The following is a 26,490-nucleotide window of genomic DNA, read 5'->3' on the forward strand; positions in this document are numbered from 1 at the left end:
TTGAATATAGTTCCCTGTGCTATATAGTATGAACTTGTTTATCTATTTTATTTATATTAGTTAGTACCTGCAAATCTCGAACTCCCAATTTATCCCTTCCCCAACTGGTAACCATAAGTTTGTTTTCTATGTCTGTGAGTCTATTTCTGTTTTGTAAATAAGTTCGTTTGTCTTTTTTTTTTTTTTTAGATTCCACATATGAGTGATATCATATGGTATTTGTCTTTCTCCTTCTGGCTTACTTCACTTAGAATGACATTCTCCAGGTCCATCCATGTTGCTGCAAGTGGCATTATTGTTTTTATGGCTGAGTAGTATTCCATTGTGTAAATATAGCACAACTTCTTTATCCAGTCATCTGTCAATGGACACTTAGGTTGTTTCCATGCCTTGCCTATTGTAAATGGTGCTGCTGTGAACACTCGGGTGCAGGTGTCTTTGTTGTTGTTGTTGTTTTTTCTTTTTCCAAATATATATAAAGCTCTTCTCTATTCAAAAACAAAGCTCAGGTCCTGGCACATGGGGACATCCTATTACCGCCCCAGACAGAAGTGCCGTAAGGACTGCCCTCTTAGTCTCTAGTCTCTGTCTCTCTCTCTCGCCCTCTCTGTCTCTCCCTCTCTGGCACACACACACACACACACACACACACTTCTACAGGAGAAAGAGGACAAAGCCATCACTGTTAGCTTCTGGTGAGGTGCCAAACCTCACAGCCAGCTTTCCAAATTCTCCTCCAGCATTATCACCAGGATACAGCCAGCAAGATAAAGAACCTGCAGCCCAATTGCCAAAATACTCAATTAACTATCCTGGCACTGGTGGCGTCTTCAGACGAGGTTGCCTTCTCAGCACTCCTCCCGAGGCGGGAAGGTGGGCAGGCATCATTAATCTTTCTTACTGAAAGGAAAACTTGAGCACAAAGAGAGGAAAATGTGCCAGCCTTCATATACCACCCTTCCCTCGCCCCTCAGCTCACAGGACCAAGGCTGGACCGACCACCTGGGCTTCTGGGTCCCGGTCTAGTGATACCAGGCGGCAGCATCTCGGGGGATGGAGATATTAGCTTGTATGTCGAAGGACTGAGTGCCCATCCGGGCTTCACGGCTCACTCACTGTGTGGACACGGCACAAAGATGCAACCACCTCTCTGTTCCTCGGGTCCTTCATCTAGAAAATGGGGGTCATTTTCTGTGAAAGGATCCTCCCCTCACAGGGATTTTGGGAGGACTGAGCAGGAAAACGTAAGTAAAATGCTTGGAAAGGTTCCTGACATTTAGCTAGTGCTTAACGTGATGGTGACTCTGATAAACACCCTGTTTGATCTCCTTCCAAAGGTTTGACCCCTCAGCATCCCCTGAGTCTGCATACGCTCTCTGTGACTAGGACAATCAGAACTGGGGCCCATGTCACAGGCAGTCATGGTGCTAGTTCTCCATTATTGCATAACGAATTCCTCCAAAACCTACAGGCTTAAAAAAAACCAAACATTTATTATCTCACAGCTTCTGCAGGTCAGAAATCCAGGAGTGGTTCAGCTCTGGCTCATGCCTCTTCCAAGCACAATCGAGGTGTCTACGGGGGCCGCAGATAGCTCAAGGCTGGACTGAGGGGGAGATCACTTCCGAGCTCACTCGTGTGGCTGCCGGCAGCCAGTTCCTCGCCACGTGGGCCTGTGCACAGGGCAGCTCACGACACGGCCGCCGGCTGCCATCTGAGTGGGCAGGAGAGAATAAGCAAGCAGGTGCAGAGTTCTTTGTGATCTCACCTTGAAACTGACATCCCATCCCTTCTGCTGCTGTTTTCTTTGTTAAAAGCGAGCCACGGTTTGTACACAGAGGTTCCCAGCAGCATTGCTCACAATAGCCAAAACGTGGAAACAACTCAAGTGTCTACCAACCGACGAACAGGTAAACTACACGTGCCACGGATGTACGATGGAGTATTATTCAACCTTAAAGAAAAAGGAAGGAAATTCTGACACAAGCTACGACATGGATGAGCCTTGAAGACATTATATAAGTGAGCTAAGCCAGTTCCCAAAACACAAATACCGTGTGATTCCACTTACGTGAGGCATATAGAATAGTCTAATTCATAGAAACAAAGTGGAACGGCTGCTGCCAGAGGTTGGGAGGAGGAGTGGGGATGGGGGATTGTTTAATGGGTGCAGAGCTTTAGTTTTGCAAGATGAAAACGTTCTGGAGATTGGTTGCACAACAAGGTGAATGCATTTAACACTATTGAATCATATACATAAAAATAGTGAAGATGGTGAAAATTTATGTTATGTATAGTTCGCCACAATTGGGGGAAAAAAAACCAAAAACGAGTCACAGAGTCTAGTTCACAGGCAAAGGAATGAGATTATACCAGGGCATGAACCCGAGGAGCTGGGGACTCTTGAAGGCTGCCTGCCACACTCAGTTAGCCAAAGCTGGAAAGAATCTATCTGTTCAATTAGGACTGAATCCAACATACTGAAAGCCACCTGAGTGCTGCCACCCAACATTGGCCGGGCAGCACCTGCCGCCCCTCAGATGCGCCCTCCCAGGGAAGGTTCCTGAGCAACAGAAAGCCACATGCAAAGCCTGCTCCAAATTCACTGCTCGTGGAATTATCTGGTAACAGGTCAGGCTTCCAATCAACAAAGCCCCAGTTAAAATTCGATGCCACCATAATGTTCTTTGGTCTCTAAGACACCCCATCTGGAATCGAAAGGTACGGTAACGGCTGAACTTCTGTGGTCCTGCTCCTGCCTCCAAGTCCAGGCGGAGTTTGTTGTTGCTTTTCAAGGCCAAGGGTAAGGAAGGGAACTGAATAGGGGACAAGGTGGGAGAGGCATCCATAAAGCCAGGGTCTCTCAGTGCAGACACCCCTTTTTCATACCCTCATCCAATGAGAAGAAAAGTATTTCAAGTACCCCATTTCCTGCCTTGGGGCCAGTTTTCTCCACCCCAACAAAAGAAACATTATAAAATATAATTTCCTTTTCCCACATCAGTTGAAAGCAAAGATGCATTTTTCAAGGGCTGGAAGGCCAGCAGAAGCAGATAGGATGTATTTTGACCAAATGAGCTCATGCACAGATGCTGCTCAGCACGGTATTCAGGGAGTGGTGGGGCTCAATAAATGTTCGCTATTATTAAGATGACAGTAGGTCAAATCCTATGTGGTATAAGGCGATATGCTGTCTAGTCAAGATGCCTCTGAAATTCCTCAGGAAGACACCACGGTCTCTCAAAAGACCAGTACAAGTCATGTCCTCCCCCAGCACTGGCACACCAGGGCTCCTTTAAGCACCAAAATTAGCCATCGGTCTGCATTTTAGAAGCTACAGGATAGAGAAAAGCATACTCTTCAATACTAGAATCACACTTGGAGCAAAAAGACGTTGACATCATTAAGAGAGGTACAGAACTGCAGACCGGCCAAGAAGACGGCGGTCCAGATTCCCATCTCAGGCTCACCGAGGGAATGACAGAATCATCTGCCCTGTTTAAACAATAATAATAACACCACTTATGATTATTTTAATAGATCATGGATACATGAACCCACATAACGTAAGCACATAATACAGTATAATACTGCATAAGGTACAAATTAAACACAGCTTAATAACAATACCTTACAAGGAAATCTTTTCTAGTCTTCAGCACTTACTGAATCTACTAGGCTGCTAGGCACTGTGCCCCAAGGTAGGATCTAAGGGATTCAAGGGGGAAAAAAGACATGCTCCCTGTTCTTGGTCAGCTAATGGAGATGCCTTTCCACGTTGGGCATCCTTGCTCAGGGGCTGTAATACTGACAGTAACCGACAGCTGTTACCCACGCACTGATGGGACTAGTTTTCTGAGCGAATGTGCAAACAAAGCTTATTTCTAAAAGGAGGTCGTTTGCATATGGAAGGCACAAAGCTGAGATTCTAAGGAAGGTTGCTCCAAGTAAGACTGAGCTCCATGTAAGACTGTGCCAAGAGCTGGGCAACGTGTGTAGGTGTCCATCACCAACTCTTCCTACACCTCATGTTTGTAATATGAGAGCACGATACACACAGAGAAAAAGGAGCTGGGCTGAGAAATACTAACTTCAACCAGCCTGCAGAGGGACAGTTCTTCTTAAAGACAAGCAAAAATCTGCTTCAGCCAAACGTTGGGATAGGCATGCGGTGGGCAGGGGGGGTGCTATCAAAACCATCAGGACAGATTCCCTAACTTCCCGGTTTCAGACTTGAAAGTCCTTTTCCTGAACATCTCAGGGCACCATTAGTCTAGGATATGTAAACATATAAGATACTATATAAGAAATAATATTTACAGGAAATTTTTCTCCATCCCTCCCATCTAAGCTAATATTTACTTGACTTTGTGGCTGTTTTTCTCTTATCACTGCCAATGGCTTATGGTAGAGGAGGCGTCCTGCCATGTGCTTTGGTTTATAAGAAATCAACTTTATATCGAGGCTAGAAACCCCTTGCTTTTCAATCAGAAGTTTAGAGATCCCCAGGCAAATGGCCAAGATTAGAAACCTCTGTAAAGGGAGTGGGTGACAGTGATTTGCAGATTTTCATGTGCACTCAATTGACCTGGAGGGTTTGTTAAAACACAGATTTCTGGAGCCACCTTCAGGGTTGATTCAGTGGGTCTGGGTGCAGTCTGAGCTTCGCATTTCCAGAGAGTTCCCATGTGATGCTGCTGCTGCTGGTTTGGGGATTAAACTTCGAGAACCACTGGTGAGGACAAGGCACAAGGAGGGGACTTTCCAGGCAAGGACAATCAGAGGCTGACTCTACCCAAGACTCACCTCCCAGAGCTGCTCTCTGTACACATTTTGGCAAAGTTCATGTTGATACACATTTTGTCTTTTCTTGTCTGTGGACCTCAGGCCTATGGATTTGGGTTGATCATAATCTTTAATTGTGGCCCACTCTCACCAGCAGTCTACACATGGCCCTTTGTTCATTCATTCGCTTTTAATAACATAATAAGCACCAAACAAAAGGACCTTGAAAGGAACCTGCATCTAACTTCATGGAAGATTATCCCATCAATCCTACCTCCCAACCTATGAATTAACCAAATAACCATCTTTCTCCTGCTTTTCTCTTTTACAGTATCATTCAATCTATAAATTGTGGTACAGTCGTACAGTGGAATACTGAATAACGGTCAAAGCAAATGAACTCTACCAACACTCAATAACGTGGGTGGATCACAGCAAAGAAATATTAAGTGAGAAAAGTAAATATTGCATATGGATGGTACCAGTTGACAACATTACAAATGCATACTTTTTAGGATGCCTTAACATTGACATGCATTTTAAAATCTTTGTATTTTTCTTCTAATCACTGAATAAATACATATATATTTACTGGAAAAGAGTCAACAAGTAAAGAAATGTACCCAGTTTTAACCCCCGTGTCCTTCTGAGTTCCCTAAAAAGATCATCTTCCCCTCCCCCAAATGCATCCTTCAGCCCCCACCCCACAGCACCGAGGCTGAGAGCGCTGAGGGGAGGAGGCAATCCACACAAGAGGAAAGAGAGGTGCCAACAAACACCCAGGGGAAAACGCTAACTCTGCTCGTCATCAGAGAATCGCAAACGAAAGCATTTGGGGAGCTATCATTCCATGACTACTAACTTAGCAAAAATGGGAAGAAGAGAACAGCAGGGACTGGCTGGGCTCTTCCTGTACATCTGACACGCGCAGACGATGCCAGCAGCAGCGCAAAGTGAAAAGAAACAGTCTTCCAACAGCTATACGGCGAGGTGTAGTCATGCACGGAACAGATGTCCCACTCTGCGGAATTCATCCCTGAAGAAGTCATTCAATGGAAAGAAACAACCTAGGTGGCCCCCAACAATGCAACACTTTAGAAAATCGCTGGAGAGCACCATTGACAGTGTAGAGTGCAGTTGGGCAAATGACAGTTTTGAAGAGAAAATGTGTATTTGATATTTAATGCATGAGAAATACAAAACACAGAATGGCAGGCGTGTGATGGTTAAAGCCACGTGTATGAGGGCTGCAAGGGAAGGGGCAGAAACCGACATGGCTGCTGTTCTCTCCCGTGTTACGGTGGCGTGGGTTGTTAGTTACTTTCTTAGAGCTTGGGGGGCTCCTACCTTGAGAACTTTCACAGCTTTCCTCGTCGCTGTTGTCCTGACAGTTGTTCTGCCCATCGCAGATGAAGCTCTTGTCAATGCAGAGGCCGTTCTTGCAGTGGTAGCGGGCGGTGGAGCAAAGCAGAGGGTTTGCTGCTGTGAAGGGAAAACAGAGCAGATCACCAGGGAGGTGAGCGAGTCCCCCTCGGAATCCCGCCAGAACCTTCTCCAGCCAGGGGTATGTCCTGCCTAGGAAGCAGTGATCTCATCTTCTAGGACGGGTGACTCCAAGCTCATCCTGGGAGACTGGCCAGGCAATGAATGACCTGGATCAGACAGGACTTACTCGGCCCCGTTCTAAAAGTTCCTTCTCCCAAGTCGCAATGCTGGTGCCCTGTAACCCTACCAACATGGCCAGAGGGCCATGCCTCACCCCTGCTGGTCCACCTCCAGGCAGGCCAGCAGCCTCTGAGGGATCTTGGGCAAAACCTGAATCTCCCAGGAGACTCAAGAGTGGAATTGTTGGTACCGTAAGAGACACACACACAAAGAAGAATAAAACCAGAGCAGGAGGTGAGCTGGGGATCCACAAACCTCTGCCACTGAGGGAGTGGTGGCATGACCAAATCCACGAGCTACATTGGATTCTTCTGGTTCCCTAACTAGGGAACAGCCTCGTAGGTCCTCATGTATCTTTACGGCTCACCAAGGGGAGCTCAGTGGTTTACATCCCTATTTTGCAATCAAAGAAGCCCATTAACCTACTGGGTCAGCCTGAGAGGCTGCCTGTTCCAGGCACTTTCAGGAACCTTAAAAAAATGACAGAAATGGTCTCTTCCCTTAAGGAAGAAGGTGGCAACTGGCCAGCGAGAGGTCAACACAAAACTACTTAACGACACAGAAGCAGACCTCTACAGAAAATCACCATTTCTATGGTGCAATTTACCTTGCTTCCCAACTCCTTGCAGTGCGATTCAAGCAAGGTCCAGGGCTCTATTTTCAATAAATGAAGCAGCAAAGTAGAAATCACTGAAGTACCAGTACCGTCACTGATCGGCTGTGTGATCTTGGGCCGCTTACTTCACCTCTCTGAGCTTTGGTTCCTTTATCTGTGTACAGAACTGGCTACATGATTTGTGGGGCCCAGGGCAAACTGAAAAGTGAGGTCAATTGTTCAGAAATTATTTAAAAATTCAAGGAGATAAGTGCTTGGCATAAAACCAAGTGCGGTGTGCTTCTAAGGTAAGCACAGATCCTGTGCTGGTCATGGGTCCGTGAAGCTGGCCCTGCTGCTTACAGTGTTCATTTGAGCATCAAATGAGATGGTATGAGAGAAAACGTACAGAGCAGAGTCTGACACAAAGCACAGGCTCAGGAAATGTTAGATGTGCTCCCCGAGTTATGTCTGCCTGGGTCCCTGAGAGTGTGGGCCTCCCTGAAAGGGTGATGTGGCGATACTGAAGAGGGGCTGCCACGGGATCTCGGGATATGAACTGAGCCGGCACCTGCATTATACGTGGTACAAAGAGCACCAGACCAGGAAGCCAGGCCCAGCCCTGAAGGTGCTATTGGATCAGGGACAGGTCAGCACCAGCGTCTCTGGGTGGGCCTCACCAGCAGGATGGCAGCTGTAATCTATCTTCCCTGCGTGCTTCACAGAGCCATTGTCAAGATGCACAGAGGTCACAGCTGCAGACTGCAAACTTCACGGGGCCCTTAACCTCGAAGGACTGCAGATTTAATTTTTTAACTATTCAACTCAGAAAGTTTGATTTGAAAGGTCAGAGGAGGGATGGGGAGGCCAGCCCTGTTAGTTTTGAAGATGATGGACTGGTGTAAAGGCCAGCAAAAGTAGTCTGGCCCCAAAATGGAAGTTTTAGTTATTTAAGTCGCTGTGGGCCAAAGAATGGTTCCACTTGGTCAGGCTGAAACCAAGGTCTGACTTCAGCCAAAACCAAAATGGGGAAACCCGAAACCACAAGTCACATCTGGTTTCTGTCCAAGAGAGCCCTCCCAACCTGTCAGCATCCCACCATGGTGTCCTCTGGCTTCCCTGGGGACCCTGTGGGTCATGTCTACACAGCCAAAGTGCCAGTGACAATCAGCTCACTCAACAGGACAGCCTCGGAAAGGCACTGGAATTGCTCTGAGTTGAGGCTGTTACAAATTTATGTGAACGTTCCCTCCGCCCAAACTGCCCCAGCAAGGAAGGCTTGCAGACACCGCTGGCATCTACTTCTGTTCAGCCTTGGACCCTTTTAACCTCAAAAACTTTCCCAGGGAAAAGAAGTCATAGTCATGTGTGCATGTGTGCGTGTGCATACACACACACCATATATATGTGTATACATGTACGTATGTGTGCATCCACATCACACACATCTTCAAGATGAACCGACTATACCTTAACATGCAGCTCTGGAAGAATCCAGTCGGACTGAAAACCAGTTTCAGTGCACAGAATGAGTGCATATACTTGGTTTGAATGCATACAATGCAAAGAACTAGTACCAGATACAGAAGGAACTCTCACAACTCAAAAGGATGAAGACAAACAACTCAACAGGAAAGTGGGCAAAGGATACGGCCAGGCAATTCTATCAGAGCAACTGCAAACGGTCAATAACAACGTGAAAAAATGCTGACCGTCGCCAGTAATAAAGCAGCACTTTAAACACATCAGACTTGCACAATTTCAGGTCTTAAAATGCCAGGTTGCTGGCCAGGATGGGGAGGGAGAGGAAGTCTCACAGACCACCACTGGGAGTGCAAACTGGTAGATCTACCTTAGAGACTAATTTAGTAATACCTGGTGACGTTAAGGTGCACATGCCCCACGGCCCAGTGATTTCACCTCCAGCTACACACTCCAGGGAGAATCCTGAACAAACAAAAACGTTTCCTGAAGCACTGTTCGGAAAATAAAAATATTAGAATTGACCCAAATGTTCACCCCCAGGAGGAGAGATATCACATGCTACATTGTTACATCAGAACTCGACAGCAGGGGAGGCTAACTTTTCTGTAGAGGGCCAGATAGTAAATATTCTAGGCTTTGCTCACCTTCAGGTCTTGATCTCTGTCTTAGCTACTCAACTTGGCCACTGCAGCGCAAAGCGGCCATAGAAAATGCATAAACGAAGGGCAGGGCTGTGTTCCAATAAAATTTGATGTACAGGCAGTAAATACGTTTAAAGTAAGTAACTTTAAAAACGGGTCATGGGCCAATTTGGCCCAGGGGCCATCGTTTGCCAACCTTTGCTGAACAGCAGTGAAAAATGAATGAACCAGAGCCAAGATGGATAAATCTCACAAATATAATAGTGGGGGGAAAGTTACAGAAGGTCTATGCAAGTTATAGAAGATACAGAAGCTATGAAAGAGTAAGTGTAGCGTCGTGCCACTTTGATGAAGTTACCTATGCAAAAGAATGCTACCTAGTATTGAAGGGGGCAACAGTACATACAGAAAACTTTGAAATTTGCATTGGAAGCAACAACCCTAAGTCCAGGACAGAAGGGAGAGGATAAGATCAGAGAGGGGCATACTGCAGACTTGTAATGCTATTTGGTAATATTTTATTATTTTAAAAATCTGAAGCAAAAAAGGCAATATGGTAGTAAGATTAAGTATAGTCAGTTGCAACGTGTCAATTTCCGGTGTTCAGCATAATGTCCCAGTATGCATATATATATATACACATATATTCGTTTTCATATTCTTTTTCATTAAAGGTTATTATACGATATTGAATATAGTTCCCTGTGCTATACAGAAGAAACGTGGGTTTTTTAAATCTATTATTTTACATATCGTGGTTAACCTCTGCAAATCTCAAAACTCCCAAATTTATCCCTTCCCACCCCCCTTTCCCCCAAGATCTTTTTCATGGAGATATAATTGACATAAACATTGTATTAGTTCCAGGTGTACAACAGAACAGTTTGATATGCATATATATTGTGGAAATGATCACCGCAGTAAGTCTAGTTAACACCCGTTAACACACATGGTTACAAAATCTTTTTTGTGACGGGGACTTGGAGGATCTATTCTCTCAGCAACTTTCAAATACACAACACAGTATTATTTGCCATAGTTAGAATATTCTAATGTATTAGTAATAGTATAATATAGTATGATTAACTATGGTTCATACAGTTATAGTGATACAAAAATAGTAATAGATAATATAATTTTTAAAACAGAGTGCTGGGAACGGAAGTGATCATTCAATTTTATTATTCCTTTTCAGTATGTTTGAAAGACTCCATTACAAGTGTTTAAGAGTCTAGTCGGGCAGAAATGTTTCAGTGATCACTCGTTTTCCTTCTCCTTTACTCATTTCCCACAAAATTCTCTCTGGCCTGCAAGCCCCTGTCTTCAGTGTCTTTCACGCTTAGGTGTCCAGTTGCCCAGAGGACACAGGTACACACGGGTAAACACCCACACCTGGAGTTCCTCCTGGTCAACAGTTCCTCATCAAACACCCTCTCCCCCTACCACCCAATGCAGGGCAGAGAAACAGAGGCAGAGGATGCTAGAGGAACGCTCTGGGGAGTAAGCCAGAAAAAGGCCTCCAAACCACCCATCAAAACACAGCCCGCTGTTCATGCCCTTCAAGTGCTAGAGGCACCCTCACAGGACCCTCAAGCCTTCCCCTCCCCCAGGCCGACTGATTCTCCATTTATGCAAATTCCAACAAGGTTTGTGTTCTGGTTCCCAAGGAACTGCTGCCCCCCCTGCAAACTGCCAGCAAGAAATAAAAACTGACAATCATGAGAGGAGATCAAAAAGCTATAAAAAGCCAACTTAAGAATCCCCAAAGCAGAGCAGCCTAAGACAGTTTCAAGAGAAACCAGAAAGTTCTAAAAGGGGCCAAGGCAACCCTGCATTATAGCCCAGTCTAAAAACTAACGTTCCTAAGAACAGCCCTGCAATGTCACCAACAGAGACAGACGTAGACACTGATGAAGCCAAGAGGCAACCCAATCCGGGGATCCCCGTCAACCACGGACACATGTTCCGTTATCAGGCAGACCCGCTTACCCAGAGTAGAATCTCCCTCAAGGCCCCAGACAGCTGAAGTCTCACTACATTTCTTCCATTTACCAGGCTTAGCCGAATTTCAGAACCAGAGTCCATGGGGCTACGGTGAACCCGCCGAATGGGCTTTGGGGGCCAGGGGGCGGGTCTCAGCGGTTCCTGTGGTCCCCTGGACCCTCACCCAGGACCCTGAAACGTAGCTGCTCAATAGACAGCCCATAAACTGACCAGGAAATGCCTCCTACTTTAGGACGTCATGACTCTGTATCTTCTAGCAATATTTAATGTGCACCACATGCATGTATTCTTTGTCCTTACTAAGGTTTCCCAGTCACTGAAGAAATGCATTATTTTACTCAATTAACTGGCAAGAGAAACATCGTATTTTACAACGTTTATTTCAATAGGGATGGAGAACAGTGTTTGCAGAGTTAACTTCAAAAGCTCAACTGCGACTCCAAAGTTCCTCAGCTCTTATTACCACAACAAACACAGGGGTTCAAAAATCTGCTTCCCTGCCCGCAATCCTCAGGAATGAGAACTTGTCTCTCCCACCAGAGGGAGGGTGGAGTGAGTTAAGGTTAAGCTCCGTGGCTAATTAAACTGGAGGCATTTATTTCAACCACATCTGAAGGAGAGGACCCAGGGCCCACTGCAGTCATCCAAAAGCAAACTGACCGGATTCAAGACAGGAAATGAAACAGTCTGTCTCCAGCAGGACGTAGGAACTGTCGCCTTTAATCCAGTTGAAGTCTGTGAAGTTGGCCCCCCTTCCACCTCAAAGGGTTCCTGACAGAACACATCAATGAGAACCTCCTCACCACAAGCCCCCATTTTCCATCTGCTCCCCATCCCACCACAGTTCCCACTCACTTCCTTGCTAAGCACCCCAACCTCGTGGCCTCCATGGGGATCTTGTCTTCCCAGCCCCCACTTCCCTGGGAACCAGGCAACTGGGGGAGACAGAGCTGCCCCGAGACTTCCTCTGTTCCAGGACAGAGGACACCTGGTCCCAAGCCTCTCTGCAAATAATCCGACCCACTAACAAGCACTGCTCCTTTTGTGGCCTGGAAAATGCTGGCGGGCCCAGCCTTCAAAGAGCAGCTTCTCTGTGGCCAGCTGCAAGTTCTTGCCTTCCTTTCAGAGTCTGCTCAGCAGGACCTCTCCCAGCAGCCCTTGGCCCGTCGAGACAGAGCGTGACCCACATGCAGCGCATTCTGGAACCAGCACCTCTTCCCAGTCTGTAGGAGGGGAGGGGCTGCCGCTCTGGTCAAGCAGGAGGAGGCAAAGGTTCCCTCAGTCCCGTTTGCCTTCTCCCACCTCCAAGGACCCCAGAGCATCTGAATTTTCAGGACCCGTCTAGAGGCAGTGGCAGTGGCCGACTCTGATTCATTGCTCATGGCAGTTCGGTTCCTCCTCCGTGTAAAGGCTTCCTGGGCATGGCCTCCTTCTGTCCCCTCCACCGCCTGCCTCCATCCAATTTCACCACTTCAACCACCACCCTTCTGAGGATGGCTCCCCAAATCCTCCCTCCGCAATAACCTTCTTCCTCCTGATGCTTTGTGGGCACCTCTACCTGAATGCCCCTCACCTCAAACTTGGCATGTCTGAAACAGACATCCTCCCCTCTCTCCCCAGCCTCCCCGTCCCAAGGGATCCACTTCCATTAGAAGGACCACTGTGTCCCAGCTCCCCGGAATCCAGACCTGCCTGACCTCCCTCTCCTCACCCTGCACTCAGCTCAGGATCAGCTGCTCCTCACTGGGTATAAGATACAATCCCAGATGATTAGTTTTTCTCTTTTTTTCCCTTCCAGTTTTATTGAGATATGACTGACATACAGCACTGTGTAAGTTTCAGGTGTAGAGCGTAATGATTGGAATTACACACACTATGAAATGATGAGCACAAAATATAACCATGAAATGATGATAAGTTTAGTGAACATCCATCATCTCATATGGCTACAAAATTAAAGAACCTGGTGGTGAGATCTCTTAGGATTTACTCTCTCAACAACTTACATATATAACATCATCAGGGTTAATTATATTTATCATCTTGTACATTACATCCTTAGTGCTTATTAACCAGACTGTTAACTTTTCATGACCTACCCCAGCCCACCCTTTCAAGCACATTTTTCTGTAACGATTAGCGGTGAGAGTGTGAAGTCCACCTGGGTTCAAATTTCAGCTCTACCACTCACTGGCCACATGATGTTAGGAACATTCTTTAACTTCTTTCGGCCTCAATTTCCTCACCAGTAAATAAGAATAAAAATAGTGCCCGTATCTTAGGATATTGTGAAAATCAAGTGAGATAATGCACCCAAATAATGGAGACTCACACGAGACCCACAGCAGGTGCTCAATATATGCTTATAGTAACGACTATTCCTGGGGATACACATTCGTATAGTGGTTAGGAGTTCAGACCCCGTATTTTCACTGTCCAGGTGTATGTGACAACTTTGCCACTTCCGATGCGACCTTAGGCAAGTTATTCAACCCTTCTATGTCTCATTTCCTGACCTACAAAAGGGAGTCATAATATCATCAACTTAAAATGAGATCACACATGTAAAGCATATAGAGATGCACCATATTCACAGTAAGTGCTCGGTCACCGTCAGCTTATTATGCCCTGCACAGTCTGCACACCTCCCTGCCTCTGCCTGGGCCCTGAGCATACAATACTCCATGGGCCTGTATGGCCAGCTTTCAAATGGTACCCATCCTCTAGGTCCATGTCCTTCAACAACCCCCAGAAGGGAAGTCATCTCTCCCATCAGTGGTCCCCACGGTCCTCCCAACCGTCCACCCACATTGTGAGTATTTGGCTGTGACTCTTTCTCTGTCTCCGTTCCTGGAGTCACATCCCAGCTACACCAGGGGCCTGCATCTGACCTGTCTCCACGTCCCCTGCAGCATCTTGCGTGGTGCTGGGCACAGAAATTGTGGAGAGAATGAGAGTCTGAAAGAAGGTAGGAGCTGGGGTGAATAAACAATGTGCAGCCTAAATGTGCCTTCGGGGGGAACATATGAAGCCACAGAGGAGGATCCAGACACCCCCGTGTGAAGACTAGATCCTGACTGCCTGTCTTCTTCTTTAACACTTTGTTTGATTAGTTGCCTGACCCATTCATTCCACAGACATTTACTGTTTCTTTTAAAAGAAGCATGCTGCTAGGCACTGGAGACAAAAGAAAACCCAGATTGTTTTCTTCAAGAGCTTACATTCTAGTGGGGAGACAGGCAGGTGAACGCACACTGCAGGTAAAGCACGAGAAGAGTGATTCATTCCACATGTACTTACCGCGTGCTAGGGCCGAACCAGACAATACGCCTGGCGCTGGGGGCACAGCTGTGAATCACACAACAATACCATCTCGTGGCCACCACGGTGTAGTAGAGAAGGCAGAAAATAAAGGAAAAGTGGCGATAAATGCAGAGGAGAGTGAAGCAGAGGAAGGAGACAGACTGGGGAGAAGAGGAGGCATTTTTATAGGGTGTTCAGGGCAGGCCTCTCTGATTAGGTGACATTCATCTGGAGAAGCTCCAAGCTGGTGTGTGAACACACAGGAGAATGGCCAGCCCAGCTCTGGCCTGGCCAGGAATGTCTCCCTAAGGAAGCAGGTCACACAGGAGCCTTTAAGGAGACCTTGCTGATGGAGTTTTGAAGCACAAGGTGGAAGGGTCCTCCCCTCCTCTGCTCACCCAGCCCCTCCCTCCGATGTACGGCCCAGCCCTTGAGGCTTCCACCCACGTATCAGCTGAGGAGTGAAGAGGAGACGCAGAATCAACTGGGCTGACATGAGAGTTAGATGAGGTCATGAGGGCGATGTTCTCACGATGGGATAAGTGCCCTTATGAGATGAGGAGGAGTGAGGGATTTCTGTGTGCACCCACCAAGGAAGGCCACGTGAGGATACGACCCGACAGAGGGCCCTCAGCGTGACCCTGGCCATGCTGGTACTCTGACCTTGCACCTCCAGAGCCGTGAGAAGTAAGTTTCTGTTGTGTACACCACCCAGTCTACGGTATCCTATTACAGCAGCCTGAACTAAGACAGGTTTAGAGGCTTAATCAGATTCAGGTTGGATGTTTGGGGGCAGAAATACCATAGAGTGGTGATGTGTGTTCCTGATGAGTCAGATCAGAGGGCAAATAATGTCTAGTGGTGTCTTTTCTTGTAATGCTAAAACTGACTTGTGAGAGGTTCCAATTCCAGGTCAGATGTAGCAATCACACTGCACCCTGGCTCTCCCCCTGCACGCAGCTAAGGAAAACCTGGACAGAATACATGAAGCAGCTATTTTTAAATTCTGAGAAGTAAACTGGAGCAGGCCAGATGGGGAAGAAGACCAAAATATGAACTATTACTGGTGGTAAGTTTACCTTCTTTTCCCCCTCTCAGAGTCCCAGGAAAGGGGCAAACATCAGAGAGATCATAGAGAGACAGGGACTCGGGAAGGCAACTCCGTAAAGTTTGCTCTTTGACTCCTAGGCTGATCCCCAGGCTGCACATGTGTGGATCTGGACCTAATCAGCAAGACAAAGATGCTGAGAACCAGACTAACTGGGAGGTGCACACACAGGACAGATCAAACAGCACTGCAAAAATAGTCTGAAAACTGCTACAACCACTCCACAGAGGACTGTTAGGAACTTGTGGCTTGGACTCAACAGGGTCATTTGTTCACTAAAACAAAAATATAAACCTTCTCTGGGGGATTTAAACAGAACCCAAAGTGCCAGACATAATCATGAAGATAACCAGAATATAATCCAAAATTCCTTGGCATAAGAAAAAACAGGAAAATCTCAGCTCTCGTGGGAAAAGATAATGAACAGACACCAACACCAAGATAAGGCAGATGTTGGAATTTTGTGACAAAGACTTCAAAGCAGCTATCATACAAATACTCTAACAAGCAATCACAAACACTCTCGAAACAAATGGAAAATAGAAAGTCTCAGAAAAAAAAAAAACCCTCCAAAACCCCCCCACAAGATATAAAGAAGAACCAAGAGGGGATTTTAGACCTGAGACATATAGTAACCGAAATAAAAAAGAACCATACTGTACGGGCTGAAGAGCACACTGGAAATGACAGAGGAAAAAGTAAACCTAACAAAAGATTAACAGAAATTATCCAATATGGGCAATAAAAAGAAAAAAATTAATTGAAAAATGAACAGAGCTTCAGAGACCTAAAATTGTTACCAGAAACCCATAAGAAAAAGAGAAAGAGGATTGTAAATCAACTCGACTTCAATAAAAAAGAGGGAGAGAGAAGACTGGCTGAAAATGTACTAAATATGGTAAAAGACAAAAACCTACAGATCAAAGAGAACCCTAAACAGGACAAACTCAAAGAAATTCCCATATCCATACACATTATCATCTAACTGCTGAAAACTAAAGACAAAAAAATAACCTTCAAAGCAGCCAGAGAAAAACGATGCACTCTCTAAGGGAAAACAATTAAAATAACTGCAAACTTTTTCACTGGCAACAAGAAAAGCCAGAAGGAAGTGGTACATTTTTAAAGTGTTTTAAAGAAAAGAACTGTCACCTCCAAATTCTACATGCAGTAAAAATATCCTTCAGGAATGAGGGTGAAATCAAGACATTCTCAGATGAAGGAAAACTAAGAGAATTTGTTGCCAGCAGACCTGCTTTAAAAGAGTCGCTAAAGGAAGTCCTACAGACAGGAGAATGATACCAGAAGGAAACTTGGAACATCCGGAATGAAGGAAGAGCTACCAAAATGGTAAATATCTGGGTAAATAGAATTGACTGTTCTTGTCCTCTGGAGTGCCTTAAAATATATTTGAAAAGTTAAAGCAAAATTTAAAACATTTTGGGGGTTGTTAACACGAGCAGATGTACTAAGACAGCTATCACATAAAGAGATCCACAGACCGATGAGGTTTCTAAAATCCGCTTGAAGTGGTGCCGTACTGATTGAAAGCTGTCTGTGAGAAGACTGACTGCTGGTTTCAGGAGCCTGATACACCCATTACAAAGCTTCCTATCAATTTTCCATCTAATGGATTTAGCCGCCATTGATGATCCAGTTCTCCACTACAGGTTACAAAACAGGCAGACTCTCACTCTCTCATTCTTCCGTTAGCTGGTATTCTTCAATAAAAAAGAACTTTCTCAAGTCAACTATTTAATTACGCAGAAGTACAATTCATTTATGAATGGGAGGGTAAGTGCCTGATTCTTTCTTGTTGTTAACCAGCTTTCAAAACAGTGAGTTAGCACCACTCTTTTCAAGCGGCAGATATGCCAGAGGAAAATGCTGGCTTAATCCCCACTGACCTAATTTAGAATGGCTGTAATTTACTCGTTTAGACAATTAAAGACCAATATCCAAGCATTTACATCGCACAGGGTCTGTAATTATGGCAGCGAGTACCTGGGATGGCACAATCATTTAGAGGTACAGACTGTGACACATCACACTTGCTTTTCCTGCCCCAGATTACTCTCTAGTCAGTATGGATGACGGTCTATATAAAACTCCCCCCTTACGTGATAAGATCCCCTGGACAGCAGGAAGCTGAGACCAAACTGACACACACAAAAGGACGAAATGAAATACAGGCAAACCTCACCTACTGTGCTTCACTTTATCGCACTTGGAAGATATTGTGGGGTTTTTTTGCTTACAAATCGAAGGTCTGTGGCAACCCTGCCTCGAGCAAGTCTTTCAGCACCACTTTTGCAAAAGGATTTGCTCATTTTGTGCTTCTGTGTCACATTTCGGTAACTCAAACTTTTTTATATTATTGTTATACTTGTTATAGTGATGGGTAACTAGTGATCTTTGATGTTACTATTGTAATTGTTTTTTTTGTTTTGTGTTTTTAAATTAAGGTATGTACATTGCTTTTTTTCAGATAGAATGTGACTGCATACTTAACAGACTACATACAGCATAGTGTGAATATAACTTTTATATGCACTGGGAAACCAAAAAATTCACGGGACTTGCTTTATTGCAATGCTAACTTTATTGTGGTGTTCTGCAGCCAAGCACGGAGTATCTCGGAGGTATGCTTGTAAGTACATCTTTAGCCATCCAAAGCCAAAGGCAAAATCCTAATAAATATGGTCTTTCCCTTAATCACTCAGTTTTGTTTTAAGCCACTGTATATTTTTAAGGTCACTTACTCTGGCCAGCCACTATACTGAGCACTTTCCAGATATTATCTAAATCTCGCAACAAACCCAGAAAGCAGGCTGTCAGCACCCCCATTTTAAAGAAAACCATGATGTAAGAAGACTATGTAAGATGCCCCAGACTCACACTTCCCCAGGGCAGAACACAAATTTGAGGCCAGACCCCAGCTCCAGAGTCAGACCCCTACCCTGTCAGTGATGTGCCTCCTCCCTGCTGTGGTGGGTTTCAGCCACGCTAGCAACCGCTCAACAGTCTAGCTGCTCTGCTGTATCTCTGCCATTTGAGACCCAGAAGATGAAATGTGGCAAGAGAAGAAGGCACAGGGGAGAGTTATAAACTCCCCAGGTCCTTCCTGGGAGGGTGTAACAGTGAGTGTTCCCTGGAAAGACATAAAGAACACGGGAGACAGTCACCCTCCTCTTTAGGGACTTAAAATAGAACCAACAGGGTAAGGGAAAATCAATTTATCAAAACAATCAGTGAAGTCATTACAACTTATATTTTGGAAAAAAAAATTAGTAACATGAGAAAATGGTCACAATAAAGAAGACATTGCAATTAAGCACACTAGAGGGGGGAGAGAGAGAGAGAGGAGACAGACAGAGATGGGGTAGGGTGGATGACTGTCACAAAATAGCCCACATATTAACAATGTTTCCTTTAAGGCAGTTTTGTTTTCCTCTTTGTACTTTTCTATATTTTGCAAGTTCTTTACAATAATCAGAAGGAAAAAAGGGTATTAAAATATATAAGTGCAGAGAGTAAAAGTGTAAATTTGCCCAGAGCCAACTATAGTTAGGAGGGCTCCAGCTATCTAAACATGTAAGGGGAAAGGCAAGAGGATAAACAGTGAGCAGTGACCAGAAGGACCAGCAGCAGGTACAAAGCAAATTGCTGCAGGAGCTGGAACAGTATAAATGTTGGGAAAGGGACACCTGAAGATGACTGAGGCTGCTGAGTGAGAATCTGGACCCAGAGATGCTGACAAGGAAGGGCCTGCAGGTATCCAGGCCAAGGGAGAGAAGTGAGCTTCCACACCAAGACTGCTAAGAGGTAAGTAGGGCAGAGAGAACAAGAGGAGGTGTATGTGTGTCTGTGTAATGATACCATGGAATATTATACAGCAGGTAAAAGGAATCGGGGTGGTCACAAGTAAAGGAAAACTTTAGCTTTCTACACTGTTTGGATGTTTTCCCAAGAGCATATTCTTATAATATGTATACAATTAATATATAAACATTTTTTAAAAAAAGAATTCAAAGTGAGAAGGAAAGCAATCACTTAAACATGGGATGTCGAGTCAGAGAGTCAATCAGACGAGTATCTGAACGAGTCTAGAAAAGGCTCTGCTACTGATGAGCTGTGTGTCGCTGGATGAGTTCACTGACCTCTCTGTACTTCAGAGTCCTTATCTGCCAATGGGGAAAACACATCTGCATCTGCAGAGCTATTGTCAGAACTGAAAATGAAGCATGCCCCAGGCCCGGTGCACTTGTCAGTCTCTGATAAACGGGAGCTGAGCATTTGCACATTCACACAAGAAACAAGTGGTAACAAATAGATTCCAGGTAATGACAGAAAACGCCATAGTCCATGGGTATAAGAAGCACAAAGATGAGCAGGCCAGTACGGCGGAAATGAACAGGGGAGTGTGGTACCCAAGCCCCCAGCACTTACTGCAATTCTCCTCATCGCTGCCATCGGGACAGTCCTCAAACCCATTACACCGGAAGCGGCCAATGATGCAGTGGATGCCGCTGGCACAGGGGAAGAAGGTTGGGCCGCACTTCGATTTAGCCTTGGCTGCAGGAGGACAAACAAGACAAGCAGTGAGACATCAGGAGGACACGGCTTCCGACCCCTGCATCCCCGTCCCGCTAACTCAGAGCTGTGCGGTGGAATCCTTTTACATCTACCTTGAAGTCCCCAAGGTTTCTTACCACCACCACCCACCTCCAGGACCCAGCCAGATGGGAAGCCCACATGCATCACCCTCCAGGAAGGGAGTGGCCAGTCACCGCTCAAAGGACCCAAAGCGGCCAAACACAGCCCCACACCAGCAGGGGTCAATCAAAATGTGCCAAACAGAGGAATGAATGGGTGAGCAGATGGTTGACGGATGGAGCTTGCTCTTAAGGTGCTGAAGAACCACTCAAAATTCATACCCTGACTGTCAAAGTAATTCTCTACATTTGATGAGTGTTTACTAACTGGACGGTGTGCCCAGTGCTCTACAGCATCTCACTGAACCCACCCAGCAGCCACCCTCTGGGATGATGAGCAGAAAAGAGCTATTAACCTAAGAGGCCTGAGGCTGCTATCTTTAGAAAGGCTTGTTTGCAAAGCTGGACCTGGCTTGGATCCCTGCATCTGGGGTCTTGGATCTCAGGAAGGTCTGCGCCATTGTCTCATGAGAATAGCTCACTGTGCCTAAAGTATTCATGCAAGCAGTGCATGTATGCTGAACACCCGCCTTTCTTCTGCGGGCTTGGGATTTTGGTACACCTTAGGCAGAGGGTGCCTGTGTGATCAGCCCTGAGTAAAAAGCCTGGGCACTGAGTCTCCAAAGAGCTTCGCTGGTAGAAAACATTTCACAGGTGATGCCACACCCGTTGCTGGGGGAAATCAAGTGCCCCCTGTGTGCGCGCACGGGGAGAGGGCTCTGGAAGCCTGGGCTCAGTTCCTCTGACTTCACTCCTCCACCTCCTCCCTTTAGGGGTTTTGCTTTGTATCCTTTTGCTGTAATAAATCTCAGCCGAGGGTCTGACTGTATGCTGACTTCTATGAACCTTTCCAGTAAATCACTGAAACTGGAGGTGGTCTCGGGCGGTGGGGGGGGCGACAAAGATGGCTGTGGTTCTTCACCCCATTTCACAGAAGTGCTTTGAAGAGGTGAAGCGACTTGCCCAGGGTTACACAGCTAGAAAATCTGCTGCTGGGGTGAGGCCCCCGACACTCAGAGTCCAGAAGCCACATTCTCAACCAACTGAACTGTGTTGCCTCTCTGCCAGAGGCTGTCACTTCTCACAACAGAAGCCAGACTCCTGCTCAAAGAAATCCTTCTTCCACTCCTTCTGTACAAACAGTTTTAACAGAAACTGCTGTAACTCAGGCTTGATGGACGGTCCTGTTACCCACACCACCCTGTGGGGTAATGCACTTTCCTGCTAATGGTGCTGGCTGCCCCGGTTTGTGATTACAAGGTGAGACCAGATCTACGGCTGCATCTCAGGTACCAGGCCCCACCGGGCATCCCTCTTATCTCCTGTCTTTAGGGGCAGGACCCATGTTCCTCAAGGAGGAAGGACCATTTCTTCGGAACAAATAAGCAGTAAATTACCTTCATGTTTCTACCATCAGTAACATACCAATTTGGCAGCAGGCTGACACACAATCAACAGAGTTTTAAGGGCTGGGATATGCCTAGGTTTTAAAAATCCATGAGGCTTTGTTTTAACCTGAAACTTCTGTAATGGTGCTGGTGTGCTCTTTACAAAGCACAAGCTTGGGAGAGGGTGTCCTAGGTTCGAATTGTGGCTCTATTGTTTTATGACCGTGGGCAAGTTTCTAAATATTACTGAGCCTCTGTTTCCTCACCAGTAAACTGGAGGTAATATCTACCTTACAGGGCTCTAGAAGGGATTCAGTGCGAAATCTACACAAAATGCCTAGCACAGAGCATGGTATACAGTAGATGCTCAATTAATGGTAAAGCTTATCCTATTTATCATCATCATCACCAGGCTTGTAGAATTTTAAAATTGATCCTTAGGCTGCTAAATATTTTTTCCTGATTACCAAAGTTTAAAAAGCTCATTGTGGAAGATCTCTATGAACTGATATGAAGTGAGCCCCAGAAGATACTATTAAGTGAAAAAAGCAAAGTGCAAAAGAGTATCTACGGTACTTTACTCCTCCATATAGTAAAATAAGGGGATCTAAGAAAACACACACGTATTGGGTCATCTGTGCAAAGGCAACAGAGGAAGAATGAACCAGAAACCAAAGAGACCATTTACCTACAGGGAGTAGGTGGGAAAGGGTTAAAAAGAACGGAGAGACAGGAATGGAACAAGATAGCAGGGATGAGAAGGGTGTACACTTGTCTGAATCCATCTGTAGAGCTCTGGCTCTTAGAACCATAATGATATTCCACATACCCCAAATGTCAACCATGAAAACCAACTGCATGTGTGTGCTGGGGCAGGCGGGGTGGGGGGGACTCGAAATGAAATATAAACAGCAACAAGTGAACATAACAGTAGTACAGACGAATGGCAGCACCTCACTGGAGGAGCTGGGGAAGAAAAGGAGCCTCAGGAACTCTGGAAAGCATTTGCCTGGATTCTATGAAGCTAAAGGAAAAAAGACTTGTCTACAAACACTCTAGTTATAATTGTTTCTCACAGGGGTATGAATCAGTAATTCTGAAACCCCCTTTTGTGTTTATACTAGGACTGAACAAATTAGTAAGCATAGCACAGAGAATAAGAGCAAGGTTTCTCGTTATCCGAGGAAGGAATTACAAATAAGGAAAGTGAGGAAAGTAAGGAGACCAAAATGAACCCTGAGGCTTTGGACTGGAATTGAAGGCATCAGTAAGAAGTCAAGGTTTATAAAGACAGATAGATAGATAGATAGACAGACAGATAGACAGATAAACAGGCAGAAAGAAATACAGGTCTGTGTGTGTGCATGGGTTAGTGTGCATACATACATTTCCTAGCTCCATCTGCTAAGAAGGATGAGAAGCAATACACCCTAATAGCAATGAGCACAGGCAGCACTCAGATCTTGGTTTCTAAACACCATTATCCAATAAAGAGAACCAGGGCTCCTTGGAGAAGTGACTGACTTCGGGGGAAAATACAAGATGAACCTGGAGTACCTTGTGTTGCCAGAAGAAAGTAAAGAAGGGCCCAAAATATGATGGAGGTGTGTCAAAAGGACACAGGAGTCAACCTGCAGGAACTCCCAATGGCCACAGGTAGAACAATTTGAGCAACAAAATTAACGACAATAGTATTGGATTGTAATCTAGAGATTTGCTGAACCCATAATTGTTGAATAAATATGCGAATGAGGGAGAAGGGAAAGTCCTTCCTTACAGAAGAATTCGAATTAATAAGCGTAGAATAGATGTGGGAAATAGGAAGTCACCATTAAAGTAGGTACCACGGTAATAACTGTCACAGGCAAGATCCAGGAATGGATGCTCAAATCAGAGGGTCGGACAGCCTTGCTCCCATCACCCTTTCACAGATCAGGGAAGAAAGGCTGCCTGTAGGCTCTGACATCTGACCTGAGAGCATTTCCCTGTAAACTTAACACGTCACTCCTCCGTTCAGAATGTCACTGCCCTCCCAGCACCTTAGAAAAGCCCACAGCCCCTATCACAGCATCGTGCAGCTCTGGGGGGCTTGTTCAATTTCATGCCTACCTACTCCCTGTGCTGCAGCTACGCTGGCCTCCTAGCACCTCCTCCAGCCCATCAGGCACAGTCCTGCCTCAGGACCTTTGCGGCCTGCGGTTCCCTCTGCCTGGAGCGCCCTTCTCCCAGGGGTCAGCGTGGCTCACTTTATTTAGGTCTCCTTAACCAGGGCACTGTCTACAGTGGAAACCTCGACTCCCACATCCAGCACTCTAACCCTTACGCTGCTTCTTTCTTTTCCTTCATAGGAGGGAGGTCACCGGCTTTGTGTTCTGCTGATTGACTGATGAACACACAATCACTTGAATACTTTCATGCCCACTCTCGTAGGAGCTGCATTACACAGTGCCCACCACGGGTACCTAATACCTGCCGAATATACAAGTGAGCCTATAAAAGGAGAGAGTGGGGCTGGGTAATCATTCACTGAATGCTCAGTATGGGCTGAGCATTGTGCCCTGTGTTTCACAGTGATCATCTCATTTACTGCTCACAAAAACCCATTTTACAGGTAAGAAAACTGAGGTCCAGAAGTGAAGGAGCCTGACACTGCTGATTAACAGAGTCGGGGCTCAAACCTGACTCGCTCAATCTACTGCCTCCTTAGATACTTCTAAGGCCCAGTTTAGCTCCAAAGGACTAGACTTTATGAGAAAGAAGAAGAGAATACGAATAATTACAAATGAATTAGCTGTCATTCAATTAAGCAGCTCTTTGGCCCTGGCCCTGCACCCTCCTCAGGAATCACTAACGAGACTTCCAGCCCTGTCAGTGATGCTCAGTTGCTGTCTCTGTCTGGGCGCCTGTCCTGTTATGATTTACATCTACCCGGCAGATGCCTGCTCAGGCAACCGCGAGGCAGATCACAGGCGGCCAGCCGAGCGCCTGGCAGAGGCTCAGAGAGGAGCCGGCTGCCGACCGCAGCTGTCGGCTGCTCCCTGCCTGCATGCCCAGCTGTGGGGCTCGGGCGGGGATGCGGGGGTCCTGGACAAAGTCTGATTATCCCCAGCTCGCCCCCATTTCCACGAAGGGGAGATATCAGCATGAAATTCAGCAGCCCCTGGCAGAAGGTAGAAGACTCCATATCTAAAACCACGCTGACAAAGGCAGCGTGAGTCTGTTCCACCGGACACTGGAATCCATCACTCTTCCAGGACCTACCTGCTCCATAAACTTTTCAAAGCAGCAGCTTCACCTGCAGCAAGACAGGGCTCAGGGCTCTCTGGGGGGAAGGGGGGTTACTTCCTGATCCGAGTCCTCCCTCTCCTCAGAGCCTGGTTGTCACAGTTCTGGATTTCATGGGTCAGTAAAATTAAGCATTTTTTGAAACTAGATGGGAGTGGAGGAAGGACTAACACAATTGCCAAGTCTCTTTCGTTTTTTTTTTTTTTAACCAGCAAGGACATAAATAAATCAGCAATCACCTCTACTCACTATCGCCCTCAACGAAAAGCTGCTTTATCATCCAAAACGCAGGAAGGACACAGTCCGTGGAACAATATTTGGGAATCATGTCAGAACGAGAGGAGAACCAAAGACGTCCCGTGTCACCAGGTTGTGACACCCTCAGAACAAAGACCTGCTCTTTGCAGAACATCTGGAGCACAGCCGGTAGTCCACACGGCTTCACTCAGTAACTAATTCTCACATTTCACAGATGAGAAAACTGAGGTCCAAGGAGGCAGGCAGTTTGGGACTTGCCCAAAGTCACATGGTTAATTTAGGATCAGACTGGTCTGGAATCCAGTTCTCATGCCCCTGGGTCAACATTCTTTCAACTACACTATGCTTTATGCAGGGTGCTGTAGGGCCATACCCTGCCAAACCCTTCATCAGGGATCAGACTCAGGAGAGACCCCAAGGAAAGGGCTCAGGACACTGAAAGTCCCCCTTCCACATGGCCAGAACTTCTCAAGCCTTGGATATAAATGCTTTTCATCAGGCATCATGTCTATGCTTCCCAGTCTGCCCAGGAAGGGCTCAGGGATGCCCACTGGTCCTGGGGGATGATGGATACTGCAGCCTGGGCTGCTGTCGATGGCCGCTGGCCCAGAGTCTCCCACATAGTAAGGACACAAAAGAGTCAGGCAGGGGTTGCAATGTCAGAGCCTCTCTGTTCAGCCAGACCTCAGCTCATCAGACCTGCAGCATCTCTCAGGCTGTGGCTACAGCTCCAGCCACAGCTGTGGGTATTCGGACTTCTGTGGTTGCCCAAACGAGCCACAGCAGCCACCTCCACCCTCTACCCTCCTCAGATTCCTGCTCCAGGATCCTGCCAGTGTATGCCCGAAACAGTCCACAGAGCCAAAAGCAGGAGCCTTCGGCTCTTCTGCAAATTTAACATCCTTGCTTTATAAACTCAAGACAGCTCACTGTGAAAAAAATTCAAACAATGAGAAACAAAGGCAATGCAAAAATTACCCCAAATTGCTGCCAGCCAGGGAAATCCACTGTGGCTACTTTGGTAAACAAGCCCCAGAAGCACGGTCTCTCAAACCACCGTGTGCAAATGGACAGCCCCAGGACCTCATTAAAATGCAGCAGGTCTGGCCTGCAGCCTGGGACTCTGCATTCCTAACCCGCTCCCAGGGGATGTCCATGCTGCTGCTTCCAAGCACTTCATTTCCAACTAGGAAAGGACCATCATCTTGTTTGTTGCTCCGCCTCCAATGGCCCCAAAAAGTGCCTGGCACACAGATGA

At 46.3% G+C, this 26,490-nt stretch overlaps 1 protein-coding gene across 3 annotated transcripts in view; it reads right to left on the reverse strand.

Annotated features, from left to right (window-relative positions):
• LDLRAD3 (low density lipoprotein receptor class A domain containing 3) overlaps positions 1-26,490 on the reverse strand; it is a 224,824-nt gene that overhangs the window by 99,392 nt on the left and 98,942 nt on the right. For 2 of the 3 annotated variants that reach the window (XM_064492445.1, XM_064492447.1), the window contains exons 3-4: positions 20,036-20,161; positions 6,133-6,267 (exon numbers count right to left, since the gene is read on the reverse strand). In XM_064492445.1, coding sequence (XP_064348515.1) covers positions 6,133-6,267; positions 20,036-20,161 — 261 coding nt within the window. The remainder of the gene's footprint in view (positions 1-6,132; positions 6,268-20,035; positions 20,162-26,490) is intronic. The other variant, XM_064492446.1, reaches the window with a different exon arrangement.

The sequence above is a fragment of the Camelus dromedarius genome, chromosome 12, assembly GCF_036321535.1.
Source record: "Camelus dromedarius isolate mCamDro1 chromosome 12, mCamDro1.pat, whole genome shotgun sequence".
In the NCBI taxonomy this organism is placed as follows: Eukaryota; Metazoa; Chordata; class Mammalia; order Artiodactyla; family Camelidae; genus Camelus; species Camelus dromedarius.